The sequence below is a fragment of the Macrotis lagotis genome, chromosome 1 (genome assembly GCF_037893015.1).
Source record: "Macrotis lagotis isolate mMagLag1 chromosome 1, bilby.v1.9.chrom.fasta, whole genome shotgun sequence".
Taxonomy (NCBI): domain Eukaryota; kingdom Metazoa; phylum Chordata; class Mammalia; order Peramelemorphia; family Peramelidae; genus Macrotis; species Macrotis lagotis.
This window is the reverse complement of record NC_133658.1, coordinates 40,098,604-40,113,743: the sequence shown is the minus strand read 5'-3', so window position 1 is coordinate 40,113,743 and position 15,140 is coordinate 40,098,604. Positions and strand designations below refer to the sequence as shown.

Genomic DNA, 15,140 nt, shown 5'->3' with positions numbered 1-15,140 from the left:
ATCCTATGCACAATCTGCAATCATGTTCAGAACATGATCAAAGGCATTGCTCTGGGTTTTTGTTACAAGATGAGGTCTGTGTATGCTGACTTCCCCATCAATGTTGTTATTCAAGAGAATGGCTCACTTGTTAAATTAGAAATTTCTTGAGTGAAAAATATATCCAAGGGGTGGCTAGGTGGCGCAGTGGATAGAGCACCGGCCTTGGAGTCAGGAGTACCTGAGTTCAAATCCGGCCTCAGACACTTAATAATTACCTAGCTGTGTGGCCTTGGGCAAGTCACTTAACCCCACTGCCTTGCAAAAAAAGAAAAAACTAAAAAAAAAATATATCAGAAAAGTGCGCATGAGACCTGGTGTGGCTTGTACAGTTTCTCAAGCACAACATGATGAGTTGATTCTTGAAGGAAATGATATGGAACTTGTATCAGACTCAGCTGCCCTGATCCAATAGGCCACTGCAGTCAAAACAAGGATATCAGAAAGTTTTGGGATGGTATCTATGTTTCTTAGAAAAGCACAGTGCAACAAGCTGATGAATAAGTCAGAAAAGATGCCAAAGGCTGTGTCCTGCAGAATCACTACTTATTCAGATGGCAAAATAAAAATACTATTTTGGCAAAAAAAAAAAAAAAAACTTTAAACACACCCTATATTCCTGTCCCTCTAAAATCTAGAACAGAGCCCAATATTTTACACACAATAAAACTTAATAGATTCCTGCTATTTGAATAAATGTCTACTAATCAAAGTAGAGGGATGTAAAGGTAGAAATATTAAAGGATTGGAACTGTCCTCCTTAATCCAAGGCCAGTGCTCTATCCACTGCACCACCTAGCTGCAAGGAGGATGGAAGTCCAAATCTGGTTTCAGCCACTTGACTCTTACTAGCTGTGTGACCTTGGACAAATCATTTAAACCTGATTGCCTGCATCCAGGACCATCTCCAGTCATCCTGATTCATATCTGGCCACTGGAATCAGATGACTGAAGGAGAAAGTGAGGCTGGGAACATGGCACAGCCTCCCTCTCTCAAATCCAATTCACATGCTTGTCTTGGTATCATGGTCTTCTTTGGTCTTCTTTGAGAATGAAGAACAAAAATGTGTCCTTTTTTTCCTCTCTTAAAACTAACAAAACCTAATTCCTATGTTTGTGTTTCTAGTGATCATTGAAAGTTGTATTCTATTAGGATACTTACCTCTTCCCACATTAAAATTTAAGGATTTCATCTTCATTTTGCTTCATCTAATTGCTTCTCAAGTACTATTTTTATTTCAAAGTTTTCTACTCAGCTATGATATTTTCAACAAGAATGCTTGAAAGTCCTCTATTCTGTTCAAAATCTGTTTCTCCCTTTTAAAATTATAGTTTTGAAGGGCAGGTTACTCATAGTTGTAAACCTTTATCCTTTACCTTTTAGAATGTTATGTAGTCATACCGTAGTGTTGTTTGATCCTGACTGTGTTTCTTGGTCATTGAACTCCTGGCTGACTGTAACGTTTTTTCTTTGACTTGGAAACAATGTGATTTGGCTATGATTGTCCTAATTTTTTTAGTTTAGAAGCTTTTTTTTCAGGGGATGATCCAGTGAATTCTTTCCATTATAACTTTGCCATATAGTGTTAGTAACTTTTTAATTATTTAATTATAACTTGAAATAGGGTATTTCACGGTTCTTTTTTTGCTTAAATTGACTCTTCTTAGCTTATATTCTAGTTCATTTGGTTTGTTGGTGGTTTTTTTTAGTTTTTTCAAGGCAAATGGGGTTAAGTGGCTTACCCAAGGCCACACAGCTAGGTAATTATTAGTGTCTGAGGCTGGATTTGAACTCAGGTACTCCTGACTCTAGGACCGGTGTTCTATCCACTGAGCCACCTAGCCACCCCTCATTTGTTTTTAATAGTAGATATGTATTTTCTTCTGTTTTTTAAATGTTTTGATTTTGAATATTTGTGTTATGAAACCACTGAGTTCTAATTATTGTTTCCCCCCTCCCCTCGGGGAGTCCATCATTTGGAAAAAATGTTTTAAAACCTTTTGTTTTAAATTATTCTTCAATTCTAATTTAATTTTTCATCTTTTGTTTCATTTCTTATAACCTTTTTTGTTTTTGGCAAACGTCAGGATGAAGCAACTTCCCCAAAGTCACACAGCTACTAACAACTCAAGTGTCTGAGCTAGAACTGAGTCAGGTTCCCCTGACTTCAGAGCTGGTGCTCTATCTATCCACTACATCACCTAACAACTCCCAATAGCTTTTCTTGCAGTCCTTGTAACCAGTACATTATTTGTTGAGTTCATCTTTTCATCTAGAATTATCCTTTAGGTTTCTCTTAATCGTGATATTTTACTGTATTTTTTTGTTATTCCCTGACTTTGCTTCTTTATTTTTCAGGATTTATAATTGTGCTCCATTTACCAAGGTCTCTCCTGCTCTCTACTGTGCTCCAACCATCTCTCTTTTTTTTTTAGGTTTTGTTTTTTTTTTGCAAAGCAACTGGGGTTAAGTGGGCTAGCGCCCAAGGCCACACAGCTAGGTCATTATTAAGTGTCTGAGACCAGATTTGAACCCAGGTATTCCTGACTCCAGGGCCAGTGCTTTATCCACTACGCCACCTAGCCACCCCTCCAACCATCTCTTTATGCAATTCTTGCCTGGGTTGCTCTGTGTGTGTGTGTGTGTTTGTGTGTGTGTGTGTGTGTGTGTGTGTGTGTGTGTGTGTGTGTCTGTCTATGTGTGTGTGTAAGAAACCTGGTCTTGCCACTTTGCCTTACCATCTTAATCCCAAAAGAGAGATGAGAGAGTAGAAAGAGGGCTAAACAATCCCCCTGCCTCTGCTACATGCCAGTGGCTATGCCAACAGCGATGATAGATTACTTGGCAGTGGCTAGGACACTGAGTAAAGTAGTTTCAAGAGTCAGAGTTGTGCGTCTTCTTTCTTGAGGAACACCAATGACAACATAAGAGTAATGTCTTGACTTATTATGTGAATTGGATTTAAGTGAGGTGGGGTTGTGCAAAGTCAAATCAGCTTCATTCTCTCTCCCAGAGGGTCCAAAGTCCAAAGGCAAGACAAGTCCATTGGGATGGACCTTGGCCTTTCTAAATTAAGATCTTTTCCCAGACTTCAGTTTGACTGAGGCAATGCTCAGAAAAATGATAACTATATGTTAGAACAAGGACAGGATGGTGATATAATGGCCCCTTCCCTCCCTCAATTCCTATCTATTGTGAGGTATGGGTTACCTGTGTCTCGGTGACAGCATTGAGGCAGAAAGCAAGAGTGGCTCTTGGAAAATTCAGGCTAACCTGAGCTGCTGTGGCATATGCAAGATGTAATAGTCTGTAGTACTTTTGGAAGGGGGACCATGGAGAGGCAGTAGGGTCAAGGGACTTGCCCAAGGTCACACAGTACCATTTGTCTGAGACTAGAATTGAACTGAGGTCCTCCTGACTCTATCCACTATGTCACCTAGTGCCCCATTTAATGGATATTTTAGCCCCGACCTTTCACATTTTAACTTTTTTTTTTCTAAATCCATACATGAGTAAATCTGTGAAACTGGGGAAAAGATGATTAAGATCTTTTGGAAATGAGGGCAAACCAAACGATTTATTAATTTTGATGGGATTATACATAAGGGTATTGCAGAAGAAATTGAGTGTGCTGTGATGTGAGAATACTCAAAACTTTCCTTAGACTGGAATATGGGAACTACTCTATTTTCCCATGTAAGAAATGCACACTTTTTAAAAAATATTTGGGGTCTAAAACCTGGGAGCATCTTATACAGTGGTTGTAGATTTTTTTATTTGTATTTCCCACTTTTTTGCACTTGTCTTTGCACTCATTGTTTTGCATTTGTTACCAGTATATTAGGTGATGTTTTGCCCAGAAATGACTCCAGTGATGAATTCAAGTTCAAAGTAATCCATTTAGCAAAAGGGAATGGAAATCACGCTATTGTGTGGTCCTCCTCCAATCCAATACTGGCTCCAGGAAGAAAAAACCATCCTGAAAATGTCCCGGCAGAAGAAAGCCATGAGAGACAAGGCAGCCAAATGACCTGAGTTAGAGAGGAATTGAAGAGACAGATTGAAGAGGAAAGGGCAAGTGGACTTGCTGTGTCCACAAAGATAATTCAGCAGGAGCCACAAAGAACTGGTGATGAAAAAGAAGTGACTGATTTCAAAGGAGATACAATGGGTGCTTCCAGTTCCTGAAACAAAATGGACCAAGCATGCATCCACACACCAAGTCCAGGGAGGGTTTATGGTCAACCACAGACCAGAGCCCAGGCAAGAGAGCAGTCAGAGTCTCTTCTAAGACAGGGATTTCTCATCCAACACACATGAGGATGAGCTAATGGATGGGAGTTTCGACAGTAATGAGTAGTTGTATGAATTTGATGATGAATAAAACTTGACTTCATTAACTTTATGTATTTTCTTTTAATTTCGGGCCCCAGAATTAAGATGCATCTTATACATGGGAGCATCTTATCCATGGGGGAAAACAGCAACTCCTCATGGAGAGCAGAAAATGAATTCAAGCCAGGCAAGCTTTTCATGCCATCTGGTGGCCTGAGCAGATACTGTACCTTAAGGAATTTGTTATCAGAGTCTTTTAGCAAGAGTTCTTAAAGTGGGGTCCATGGACCCCCAAGATTTCAAAATGATGTGTGAAATTGGATGGGGAAAATATCTCTTATTTTAACTGAAAATCTCTATTCCATTCCATTTCAATTCAACATTAGATAATTGAATAATATTTGAGAAATAATACATGTCAACCCTGTTCTAAGCACTATGCTAAATATTGGGAATACAAATAAGAAAAAAGAAAAACTATCTGTCCTCAAGGACTTTACACTCTAATAGAAGAAGAAAACACCCACAAAAATGGAGACCAAAAAAGGAGGAGGAGGGTTTCTAACAGAAAATGAAGAGTTATCTGGAAAGGACTACTCCTGATTGATGATGGTGTGTTAAGAACACTATGGAAATGTTCAGTCCCTCTCTCTAGGATCATGTTCCTATCATTGATCAATGTGGTTCCATTGGCACTGAGCAGCTGAGATGCACCATAAGTCTTTGACCCATAAATAGCCTTCAGGACATCATAAAAGCACTTTGGATTGTTACTATCTGCACAAAACTGAATTTCAACTGCCTTCTTACTGAGCCCAATCTCTCTGAGAGAGAGAGAGAGAGAGAGAGAGAGAGAGAGAGAGTCAGTCTTGGGGACACCCCTCTCCCTCACATAGGGATTGATGATCCAGCAAAGAAGATTGATTAGGAGCAGTCAAACAGGGGATAACTCAGAGGAAGTAGTGTTGGGAACCAGGGTCTCTAAGCTGTTTGACACAGTCCCAGCAAGAAGACTCAAGGCAGTCACACTGCCTGATGAAACAACATTTCCTTCTTCAACATATATAGGGATTTCATGCATACCAATATTTATAGGTTTATTATTGATTACAATATTTACTCACACTAATACTGGAATGACTATAAAGGAAGGATTTCAGAAAAATTCCTTGAATAAAACAGATTGTAAATGCTGTCCAAATTTAACAAGACTGCCTCTCCCTGAGGCATACAAAAGGCTTCAACTTTATGAAATCTCTGGAAAACCCAACACTGGGAATTTTGCCCCCCTTACCATACACAGGAATATATGAAAAAGATGGTGAGAGAATAGTTAGTACAGGTGACCGATATGTGAACTCCAGCAGCCTTAGTTTCATGGGAAAGAATAAAAAAGTCACAGAAACTGTGGCTTCTACCAACAAGGCCTGAAAGAAAAATTGGTTATTGTAAGAGTTAACGGATGGGTGGACAAGCATAAAGACCCTCACTATAGATTGTTAAGGAAGTGTATCTAAAAACATTACCTACACAAAAAATATAAAAAACTTTCCATTAAAAGAATTGCTTAATTAATAACTTTAAATGAATTAACAATTATATAATGTAGTAATAAATAAGGTAACAGGTTAAGGTCATCATGGTCTGAGTAGGGATAGGAAATCAATTAACTATATGATTATTACTTAAACTTGTAATCACATGATTAAAACTTGTAACCACATGAACTATATGATTGATGATGAAAATTGTACACTCTTGTAACCAAGGAAATGATCTCAGCTTGCTTGAAACATACATGATTCCAAAACTATAAAAATAAATCCAAGCAGCTGACAGTCAGTCATCCTGCTCCTGCCTTTACCCATTTGTTGACTCAACTCATTTCATCGACTCTATCCCTCCTGTCAGGTTCCAAGGACCCCGCAGAGGCTGGACCCCTGCAAAGTAGTATTGTTATGAAAGCCAAGAGAAGAGAAGGAGAAGATTCAGGCAGATGGATTTAGCAATTTGGTAATCTTTTTTTTCAAAATTATCACCTTTATTTTCTTTTTTTTGTATTTAATACTTATTTATTCTCATTTTGTACAAATAATTCTTTTTATATATACATTAATAAAATATTCTTGTTTAAGAGTAAACAAAATACCCCCTTCCCCCAAAAAATATGGACTCACTTGAGTGATAAAGTAAAGGGGAGAGAAAAAATTAAAATTAAAAAAATAATAGTAATAATTGTAGGTGTGGCCAGGTGGCACAATGGACAGAGCACCAGCCCTGGAGCCAGGAGCACCCAAGCCCATGGCCGGCCCTGTACACCCAACAATCACCCAGCTGTGTGCCATGAAAGCCACCCCAACCCCACTGCCCTGCAAAAGCCAAAAAAAAAAAAGGGAAAAAAAGACCCAAAATAAAATAAAGTAGTAATAATAGTAGGGACAGCCGGGTGTCACACAGAGCACTAGTCCTTGAGCCAGGAGCACCTGGGTCCAAATCCGGCCTCAGACACCCAACGATCACCCTGCTATGTGGCCCCAGGCAGGCCACCCAGCCCCACTTGCCCTGCACCCTCTTCCAAATAATAACAAAAAATGTGCTTCAGTCTTTGTTCCAACACTATCAACTCTGTCGCAGGTGGATCACATTCTTTATGATAAGTCCATCACAAAAGCTGCTTCCATATTTTTCCAACGTTGCCATTGCTGATCGCAACTCCCTCCTTTGGTATTTCTCCACTACCATGAACTATATTTTCTCTCTCCTTTCACTCTGACTCTGCTGTAAGGTAGCTGAGTGGCACAGCAGATAGATCTCTGGCCCTGGGGCCAGAGGCCCTGAGCCCCCATACCACCCCTTAGGCCCAGCATCCATCCAGCCCTATGGTCCTGGACAGGCCATCCAATCCCAGCTCCTTGCAAGAAGTAAAAAAGAAAATGTGTTATATCTGACCACTCTCCCCACCATGGTCCATCCTCTCCTCCATCACTCACATCCCCACCTTCCCCCTGTCCCCCCTTCTCTCCTTTTTACTCCAGATGTCTATAACCCATTGAGTATATATATGCTGCTTCCTTTCCTAGCCACCTCTGATGAGAGCGAAGATTCCCTCATTCCCCCTTGCCTTCCCCCCTTCCATATCATTGCAATAGCTCATTGTAATAAATAAAAATCTTATTATATGAAATATCTTGGCCTATTCCCCCCTCTCCTTTTTCATTCTCCCATTACATTTCCCTTTTTTCTATTGACTCCATTTTTACACCATGTTTTATCTTCAAATTCAGCTTTCTCCTGTGCTTCATCTATAAAAGCTCCTTCTACCTGCTCTGTTAATTGAGAAGGTTCATATGAGTATTAACAGTGTCATTTTTCTATATAGGAATACATGCAGTTAATCATCATTAAATCTTTCATATTTTCCCCTTCTTCTCCAATCCCTATACTTCACCTGAGTCCTGTATTTGAAGATCAAACCTTCTGTTCAGTTCTGGCCATTCCAACAGGAACATTTGAAATTCCCCTGGTTCATTGAAAGTCCATCTTTTTCCCTAGAAGAGGACATTCAAGCTTACTGGGTAGTTGATTCTCGGTTGCATTCTAAGCTCTTTTGCCTTCCAGAATATTATATTCCAAGCCCTATGACCTTTTAATGTAGTTGCTGCTAAGTCCTGTGAGATCCTGATTCCAGCTGCACGGTATTTGAATTGTGTCCTTCTAGCTGCTTGTAATATTTTCTCTTTGACTTGGGGGTTCTAGAACTTGGCTATAATATTCCTGGGTTTTTTTGGGGGGGTCCCTTTCTTGGGGAGATCGGTGGATTCTCTCCATTTCTATTTTGCCCTCTGCTTCTAGGATATCAGGGCAATTTTCCTGTAGTAATTCTTTGAAAATGATGTCAAGGCTCTTTTCCTGATCATGACTTTCAGGTATTCCAATAATTTTTAAATTATCTTTTCTAAATCTGTTTTCCATATCAGTTGTTTTTTCAATGAGATGTTTCATGTTTTCTTCTAATTTTTCATTCTTTTGGTTTTGAAGTATTGAGTCCTGATTTCTCGTAAATTCAGCAATCTCCCTGAGTTCTATTCTTTGTCTGAAGGGTTTGTTTTCCTCAAAGAGTTTTCTTATCTCTTTTTCCATTTGGCCAATTCTGCTTTTTAAAGCATTCTTCTCCTCAATAACTTTTTTGAACTGTTTTATCCATTTGACCTAAGCTGATTTTTACATGCTATTTTCTTCAGCATTTTTTTGGATTTCCTTGACTAAGCTACTGACTTCATTTTCATGTTTTTCCTGCATCTCTCTCATTTCTTTTCCCAGTTTTTCTTCTATCTCCCTCATTTGATTTTCAAAGTCTTTTTTTTAGCTCTGTCATAGCCTGAGCCCAATTTCTGTTTTTCTTGGAGTCTTTAGATGCAGGAGCTTGTGCTTCCTCATCTTCAGACTGAGTATTTTGATCCTTCTTGGGCTCACAGGCAAAGTATTTCTCAATGGTGTTCTTCTTTTATCTCTGCTTGCTCATTTTCCCAGCCTGAGTCTAGTTTTGGGTTGCTTCCTGAGCTTTTGAGTATTAGTGGGACAACCTCACAAGGATCTCCATGCGTGAGGCTCTGTCCTCCCTCTTGGTCTGTGAATGACCATAAGCACCCCCCTCTGCCATGGGGCTGAGGTGGGGGGGCCTGCTGTTCTATGGGGGGGGCCTAGACTGCGATCAGGATCTGAATGTGGTCAGAACCCCAGAGTCCTGTTCCAGGGACAGAGGCCAGACCTTGGAAGTCTCTCTCCACTCCCTCCCTGCTTACTGACTTCCCCTTCTTGTTCCTGGATCTGGGCCACGCTGCTCACTGTGTGCCCTGAGGGCTGGGCTCCATGTGCTCTGGCAGAGGTCCCCAGCCACTCCCCCACTTTGTGCCCAGTGTTCCCCGGGGCGTAAGTCAGGAAACTCCCCCACTGCTGTGAGCTGCGGCTCCCAGCACCATGGGGCTGCCTCCAGGAGGCTGAAGTTCTTTTGCTCTGGTGGGCCACACCTTTGGCAGGCCACCCCAACAACCCTGGGGAGCAGAACCTTTCTGCTCTTTTCTAGGTTACCTTGAGTAGGAGAACTGCCTCACTGGGTCCCTCTGTGGGTTCTGTCTCTCGAAAATTTAGTTAGAGTCCTTAGTTTAGAAGTTTTATGAGAGAGCACCTAAGAGACCATCCTTTCTTGTCTCCATCTTGGCTCCCACAATTTGGTAATCTTGAAGATAACAATTTTAATTGATAGGTGTTCATAAAATGATATATAAATACATATACATATACATATATAAATATATATATATACATACATACATACACACATATTATTGTATATTATACACCTACAGACTAGATTATCTGAAGAGTGTACCCTGGGGGGCAGGTAGGTGGTGCAGTGGATAGAGCACCGGCCCTTGAGTCAGGAGCACCTGAGTTCAAATCCAGCCTCAGACACTTACTAAATACCTAGCTGTGTAGCCTTGGGCAAGTCACTTAAGTCTATTGCTTTGCAAAAAAAACCAAACCCTAAAAAAGAAAAGATTTCTCAAACCCAGCATGTCCTAAATAGAACTCATTATCTTCTTCCCCAGATTTGTCCCTCCTTATATAAGAGTCACTATTCCTCCCAGTCACCTAAATTTGCAGTCTTGGGTGATAAGAGGTTATTATTAATTCTTCCCTTTTTTTCCTCCCTCCCCAACATCCAATCATTTGACAAGTCACCTAGCAACTAGGTGGTACAGGGGATAGAGTTCCTGACCTGGAATAAGGAAGACTCAAATCTGACCTCTGACCCTTACCAGCTGTGTGACCCTGGGTAAGTCACTTAACCCTGCCTCAGTTTCCTCCTTTGTACAGTGAGTTGGAGAAGGAAATAGCAATTCATTTCAGTATCTCTGACAAGAGAACCTCAAATGAGGTCATGAAGAGTCAGACACAACTAAACAAGAACAGTCAAGTCTGCTTCCAGATAATGCAAAATCTGGTAGGTAGTTCCAATCCAATGAAAATATGCAATATAAATAAAATGATCTCTTCAGAACTTGTACTCATTAACAACAATACTATGAGTTAACCAACTATGATGGCTGCAGCTCCTCTCAGCAGTTCAGAGATCTAGGACAACCCTGGGAGACCTGTTAAGGAAAATGCCATTCACATATAGAGGAAAACAAAACATAATTAAAAAAAAAACCCAAACCCCTCAAAACCCTCACAGAATCTAAATGAATGCTATGTTCATTTTTTAAAACTTCTCTTGTGCTTTTCCTTCCTATCCCATAGTTTTTTTCCTTTGCTCTCAGTCCTAATTCCTCATACACAAAATGACTAATATGTAAACATGTCAAACATAAATGAGCATGACCAACTTTTTACTAGATTGTTCACCAATGAGAGGAGGGGAGTGTGAAGGGAGGGTGGTAGAAAAAAGTGTAACTTATAAATGTGCAAGTGGATGAATTTAGAAAAACTTTAACTGTAATTGGAAAAATAAAATATCAAAAAAATAAAATATATATTATAAAAATAAAATAAAATGATCTCTTCAAAATCATTTCATAGAAAGAATTTAAAATTTACATTTTTAAATTTAAAAAATCCTACAATAGAAATTCAAACCTCAATGTAGAAATCTATCAGATATGGGGCATGGCCCAGTCAGGGTCTGCACTCCTAGAGTGTCCCACCTTGCAACCACTTCATGGGGCTGGCACTCATCAGGACACAGTTGTAAAAATGCTTATTGAATTGAATATAATCTCATGATATACCTTGTTTGCCTTCTCACTGGTTTATCCTGTATTTTGTAGTCAATATTTGCATAGATGATCTAATCCCTCACTCTACCCTGCACTGGACTGTATGCTCCATATGGGCAGAAGTGTCCTTCTACCTAAACTTTCTATCTACTCCCAGCACCTAGCCTCATTCTCTACCTGCAGCAGGTACTCAATAAAGGTTTGTTCAATTAATCATCTAATACATAGAGATGAGGAATTAATTCCCATCTTTGATCATCCTCTGTTGGCACAGGTTGAGAATTACAGAATGACCAAATTGGAATGGAATGGTTGCTGAATTTGATTCTGTTTCATTGTGACATGGGGTAACCCAGGATTCTCAAAGGCCAAGCTGGCAGTGGGCCTGATTATCTGGGAAGGCTTCACTCTATGGCAGACCTAGGTTCGTTATCAGAGAAGGAGCTTCGCCCAGCGACCCATGGTCAGTCAATTGATCACTAATTAATCATGGGTTTTTTGAAGTAAGGAGTATAACGGCCATTCACAAAATAATGGATGTCCTGGATGATATTTAGGGTATGAGGCCATGCCCACTGGATATGAATACCAAGCCTGCTTGCCTGGGCCAGGACAATATGGAGTCACAGGGTTTCAGAACAGAAAAGTGAAGTAAAGCTCACCCAGTCCAACTCTCTCCTTAAACTGAGGCTCAGAGAGAAGGGAAGTGACTTCAGGTAGAGTGATGTCCAGCACATTTTAATTTTTTATTGATAGCTATTATTTTTATATCCATTTCTGAATATATCTGTCCCCCCTCAGGAAACTCATTTAAAATGGTTGGTTGGTTCTTGTACTTCATTTTCAAAATGACATCACTAAGTTAGAGACAAGTTACAGTGTATTTGACTCTGTTAGACCAATATGATCTCAGAATGCCCACCACAGGTGGGGTACAAAATATGTGTGGGGATGGGGGGTGGTGGAAGGGATGGGGGTGTGTATAGATCACTTTAGATACAAAAATAACCAACATTTCAGTCAGATCTGATGGTCTGGTCACCCCTAATCCCCACCTCCTCAGAAAAGGGATGGAAGCATGTTTACTTCTCTCTCTCCTCTCTCCATGTTGAAAAGTGCTTCCACATGTGGCAGAGAAGCAGCAGTGCCCAAGGAGAAGCAACCTAAATTGGAAGACAGGGCCCCCAAGGTTCACGTCTTACCATGCCATTAACTAGGTATGTGTCCTTGGGTCCTCCTCTCTTGGCTCCCACGTCTATAGAAAACCATGGTTTGTTGATTTAATTGTTAGAAGTCATTGCACATAGCCTTGTCCTATCTCGTTTTGCAGGTGAGGAAAATAAAACCTAAAGTCATGTAGGTTGAATTTGAATCTGAGGCCTTTGCAAGTTCACAGCTTTCTCTTTGTATCATGTTGCTTCTCCAGCAGGTGGGCTACAAGATTTTTAAGGTCTCTTTCACCTTTGAAATAATAATAATAATAATAAACATTTATATAGTGCTTTACACAGTACTTTGTAGTCATCTCTTTTGATCCTCAACCAACCCTTTGAAGTACTACTATAGATTTTGCAGATAAGGAAACTGAGGCATAAAAGTAAGGTGATAAGCCTACAGTCACATGGTGAGTATCTGAGGCAGGATGTGAATTCAGGTCTTCCTGACTCCACTTTCTGACAGTCCACTACAAAGGAATAGAGAAAGGGAAACTGAGATCAAGTTTCAAGGGCAAATAAGCTATACCTGCCGGTTCTGCTTTTTCTGAACTGGACCTAAGGTCCAACCTACTTTTCCTCAGATTCCTGGTTCCTAGATTCACACCATCACCTACTCCATGGTCATCAATAACATCTTGATAGGGGATGGTGGGTAGAACAGACCTGTGGCACCTGTAGTCCCATAGTGCAAAGGAAGGTATTTGGGGATCCCAGAAACATTGACTTATACCTTAGATCTATATTAGGAATAAAGCATCCTTGGGGTAGCTAGGTGGCTCCGTGAATAAAAGTGCCAGCCCTGCAGTCAGGAGGACCTGAGTTCAAATTTGACCTCAGACACTTAATAATTATCTAGTTGTATGACCTTGGGCAAGTCACTTAACCCCATTGCCTTGCAAAAACCTAAAAAAAAGGAACAAAGCCTCCATTGGGGGACCTAGAAGCAAGTATCAAGAGGAAAAAGCCATCAGAGGTTTCCAGAACTTGTGTTAACCCATATCCAAAAGAAATCTCTGCTTTAATCTTTAATCTCAGTTGACCTGAGAGTAACTGTAGTGAAGTACTGGGGAGGCAATGAAGGGCAAAAAACCCAAAAAAACCCTCAAAACTCAAAAACAAAACACAAAACAACACAAAAATAGTCACTGTGATAAGATATACAAATTCAGACTGGAGCTCTTTGGCTAGTCCTACCTGTATCTTACCTTTAGCAAGGAATTTCCCTTTCCTGGGTCTTTTGCTTGTACAACCAAGCATGGGGATTGATAATCCCCCAAGTCTCTTTCCCAATCTGTGAGTTAGGAATCCAGTAATCCAGGGTCAGAACACCCCAGAAAGCCCCACCCTAATATTTCCTGTTTGACTTCTTCTGGGTGACAGAATAGACAGGGGAAAAAAAAGGAGACTTGCTGAGTAGAAAGCTGACAATTGAGTGATGTCAGGAGAGTTGGGCATGTGTCCCCTGCTGACTCTTGGAAGTATAGAGAAGACAGTAGGAGGAAAGGTAGGTAAGGACAGTAGGATCTTAGAAGGCTCTATCCATGAAGCCTGATGGGGCCACCAAGCAAAGTTTCAGGGTCTAGAGGCAAATAGAAAATCATAGCTGCCTTCTGAGAATCCTTGGGGAACACAGCCAGCCATCTCCAGTGTAAATCATCTAGTTCTCAAGTCTGTTAGAGGCTTTTGTGCTTCAGGGCCATTCTACTGGAAATACTGATGGATTCTAACAATAGTTCAATCCAACAAAGACATAATTAAACACCAATTTTGTTTCACAGCACTTGGGAAAATAATCAAAATGAAAAAGTTCCTTTTCTTAAGTGCTCATATGGTCTATTTGGAGCGGGCAGGGAGGTCCCATCACATAAAAGTGAATGTGAAGTCATGTATGCATGGATGGACGGATGTACATGTGTATTTGAAGCAGCTAGATTTTGGAATTTGGAAGCCCCAAGTTCAAATTCAGCCTCATATACTTACTTAGCTGTATGATCCTAGGCAAGTCACTTCACCTCTATTTGTCTCAGTTGCCTCATCTACAAAATGAGGATAATATCTACCTCTCTGGGTTGCTCTATGGATCAAATAAGATAATATTTGTAAAACACTGTAAACCATAAACCACTATATAAATGTAAACTATTACATGGTTATATCAGAAGGGGATGAATACTTACAATGAGGGAAAGCCAGAAAGGCTTCCTATAGAAGTTAGCACATGAGCTCAACCTCAATAAAAGCTAAGAATGGTTAGCACAAGAGAAGAGATGGGCAAATATTCTGAGGAGGAAGGAGGAAGTAGTGAAGGCTTGGAGGAGTACTGAATTCAGGGAAGAATGCAGAGTATTGAAGAATATTAGCATATTGTGCTTGAGGGGGAGTAATACTAATTCTGAGAAAGTAGGGTGAGGTCTTGCTTGCAAAGGGCTTTTTTTTTTTTTAATAATGAAAGGCTTGCAGTTTTCCTTTAGGAAAGAGAAAGCCTCTGAATTTTCTGAAGAGGGTAGGAAATAACTTGTTCAGAATTTTAGAAAGGTTCTTTGGATTAGAAATTAAGGGGATACCCATCAAGTGGGGAAATGGATAAATAATTTGTGGTATAGAATTGTGAGGGAATTCTATTGTGCTATAAGAAATGATGAGCAGGATGCTTTCAGAAAAAAAATCTAGGAAGTCTTATATGAACTGATGCAAAGTGAAGTGAATAGAACCAGACCACCACAGTATATAGCAATTTAATATGAAAAGCAACTATGAATTACTTAGCTA

The 15,140-nt window shown here is 40.1% G+C and overlaps 1 protein-coding gene across 1 annotated transcript in view; it reads left to right on the top strand.

The window, feature by feature from the left end:
• The first annotated feature begins 11,560 nt into the window (after positions 1–11,560).
• The window catches only part of URGCP (upregulator of cell proliferation), a 51,818-nt gene continuing 48,238 nt past the window's right edge, over positions 11,561–15,140 (top strand). The window contains exons 1-2 of the mRNA XM_074198429.1: positions 11,561–11,617; positions 12,271–12,371. Coding sequence (XP_074054530.1) covers positions 12,358–12,371 — 14 coding nt within the window. The 5' untranslated portion in view covers positions 11,561–11,617; positions 12,271–12,357. The remainder of the gene's footprint in view (positions 11,618–12,270; positions 12,372–15,140) is intronic.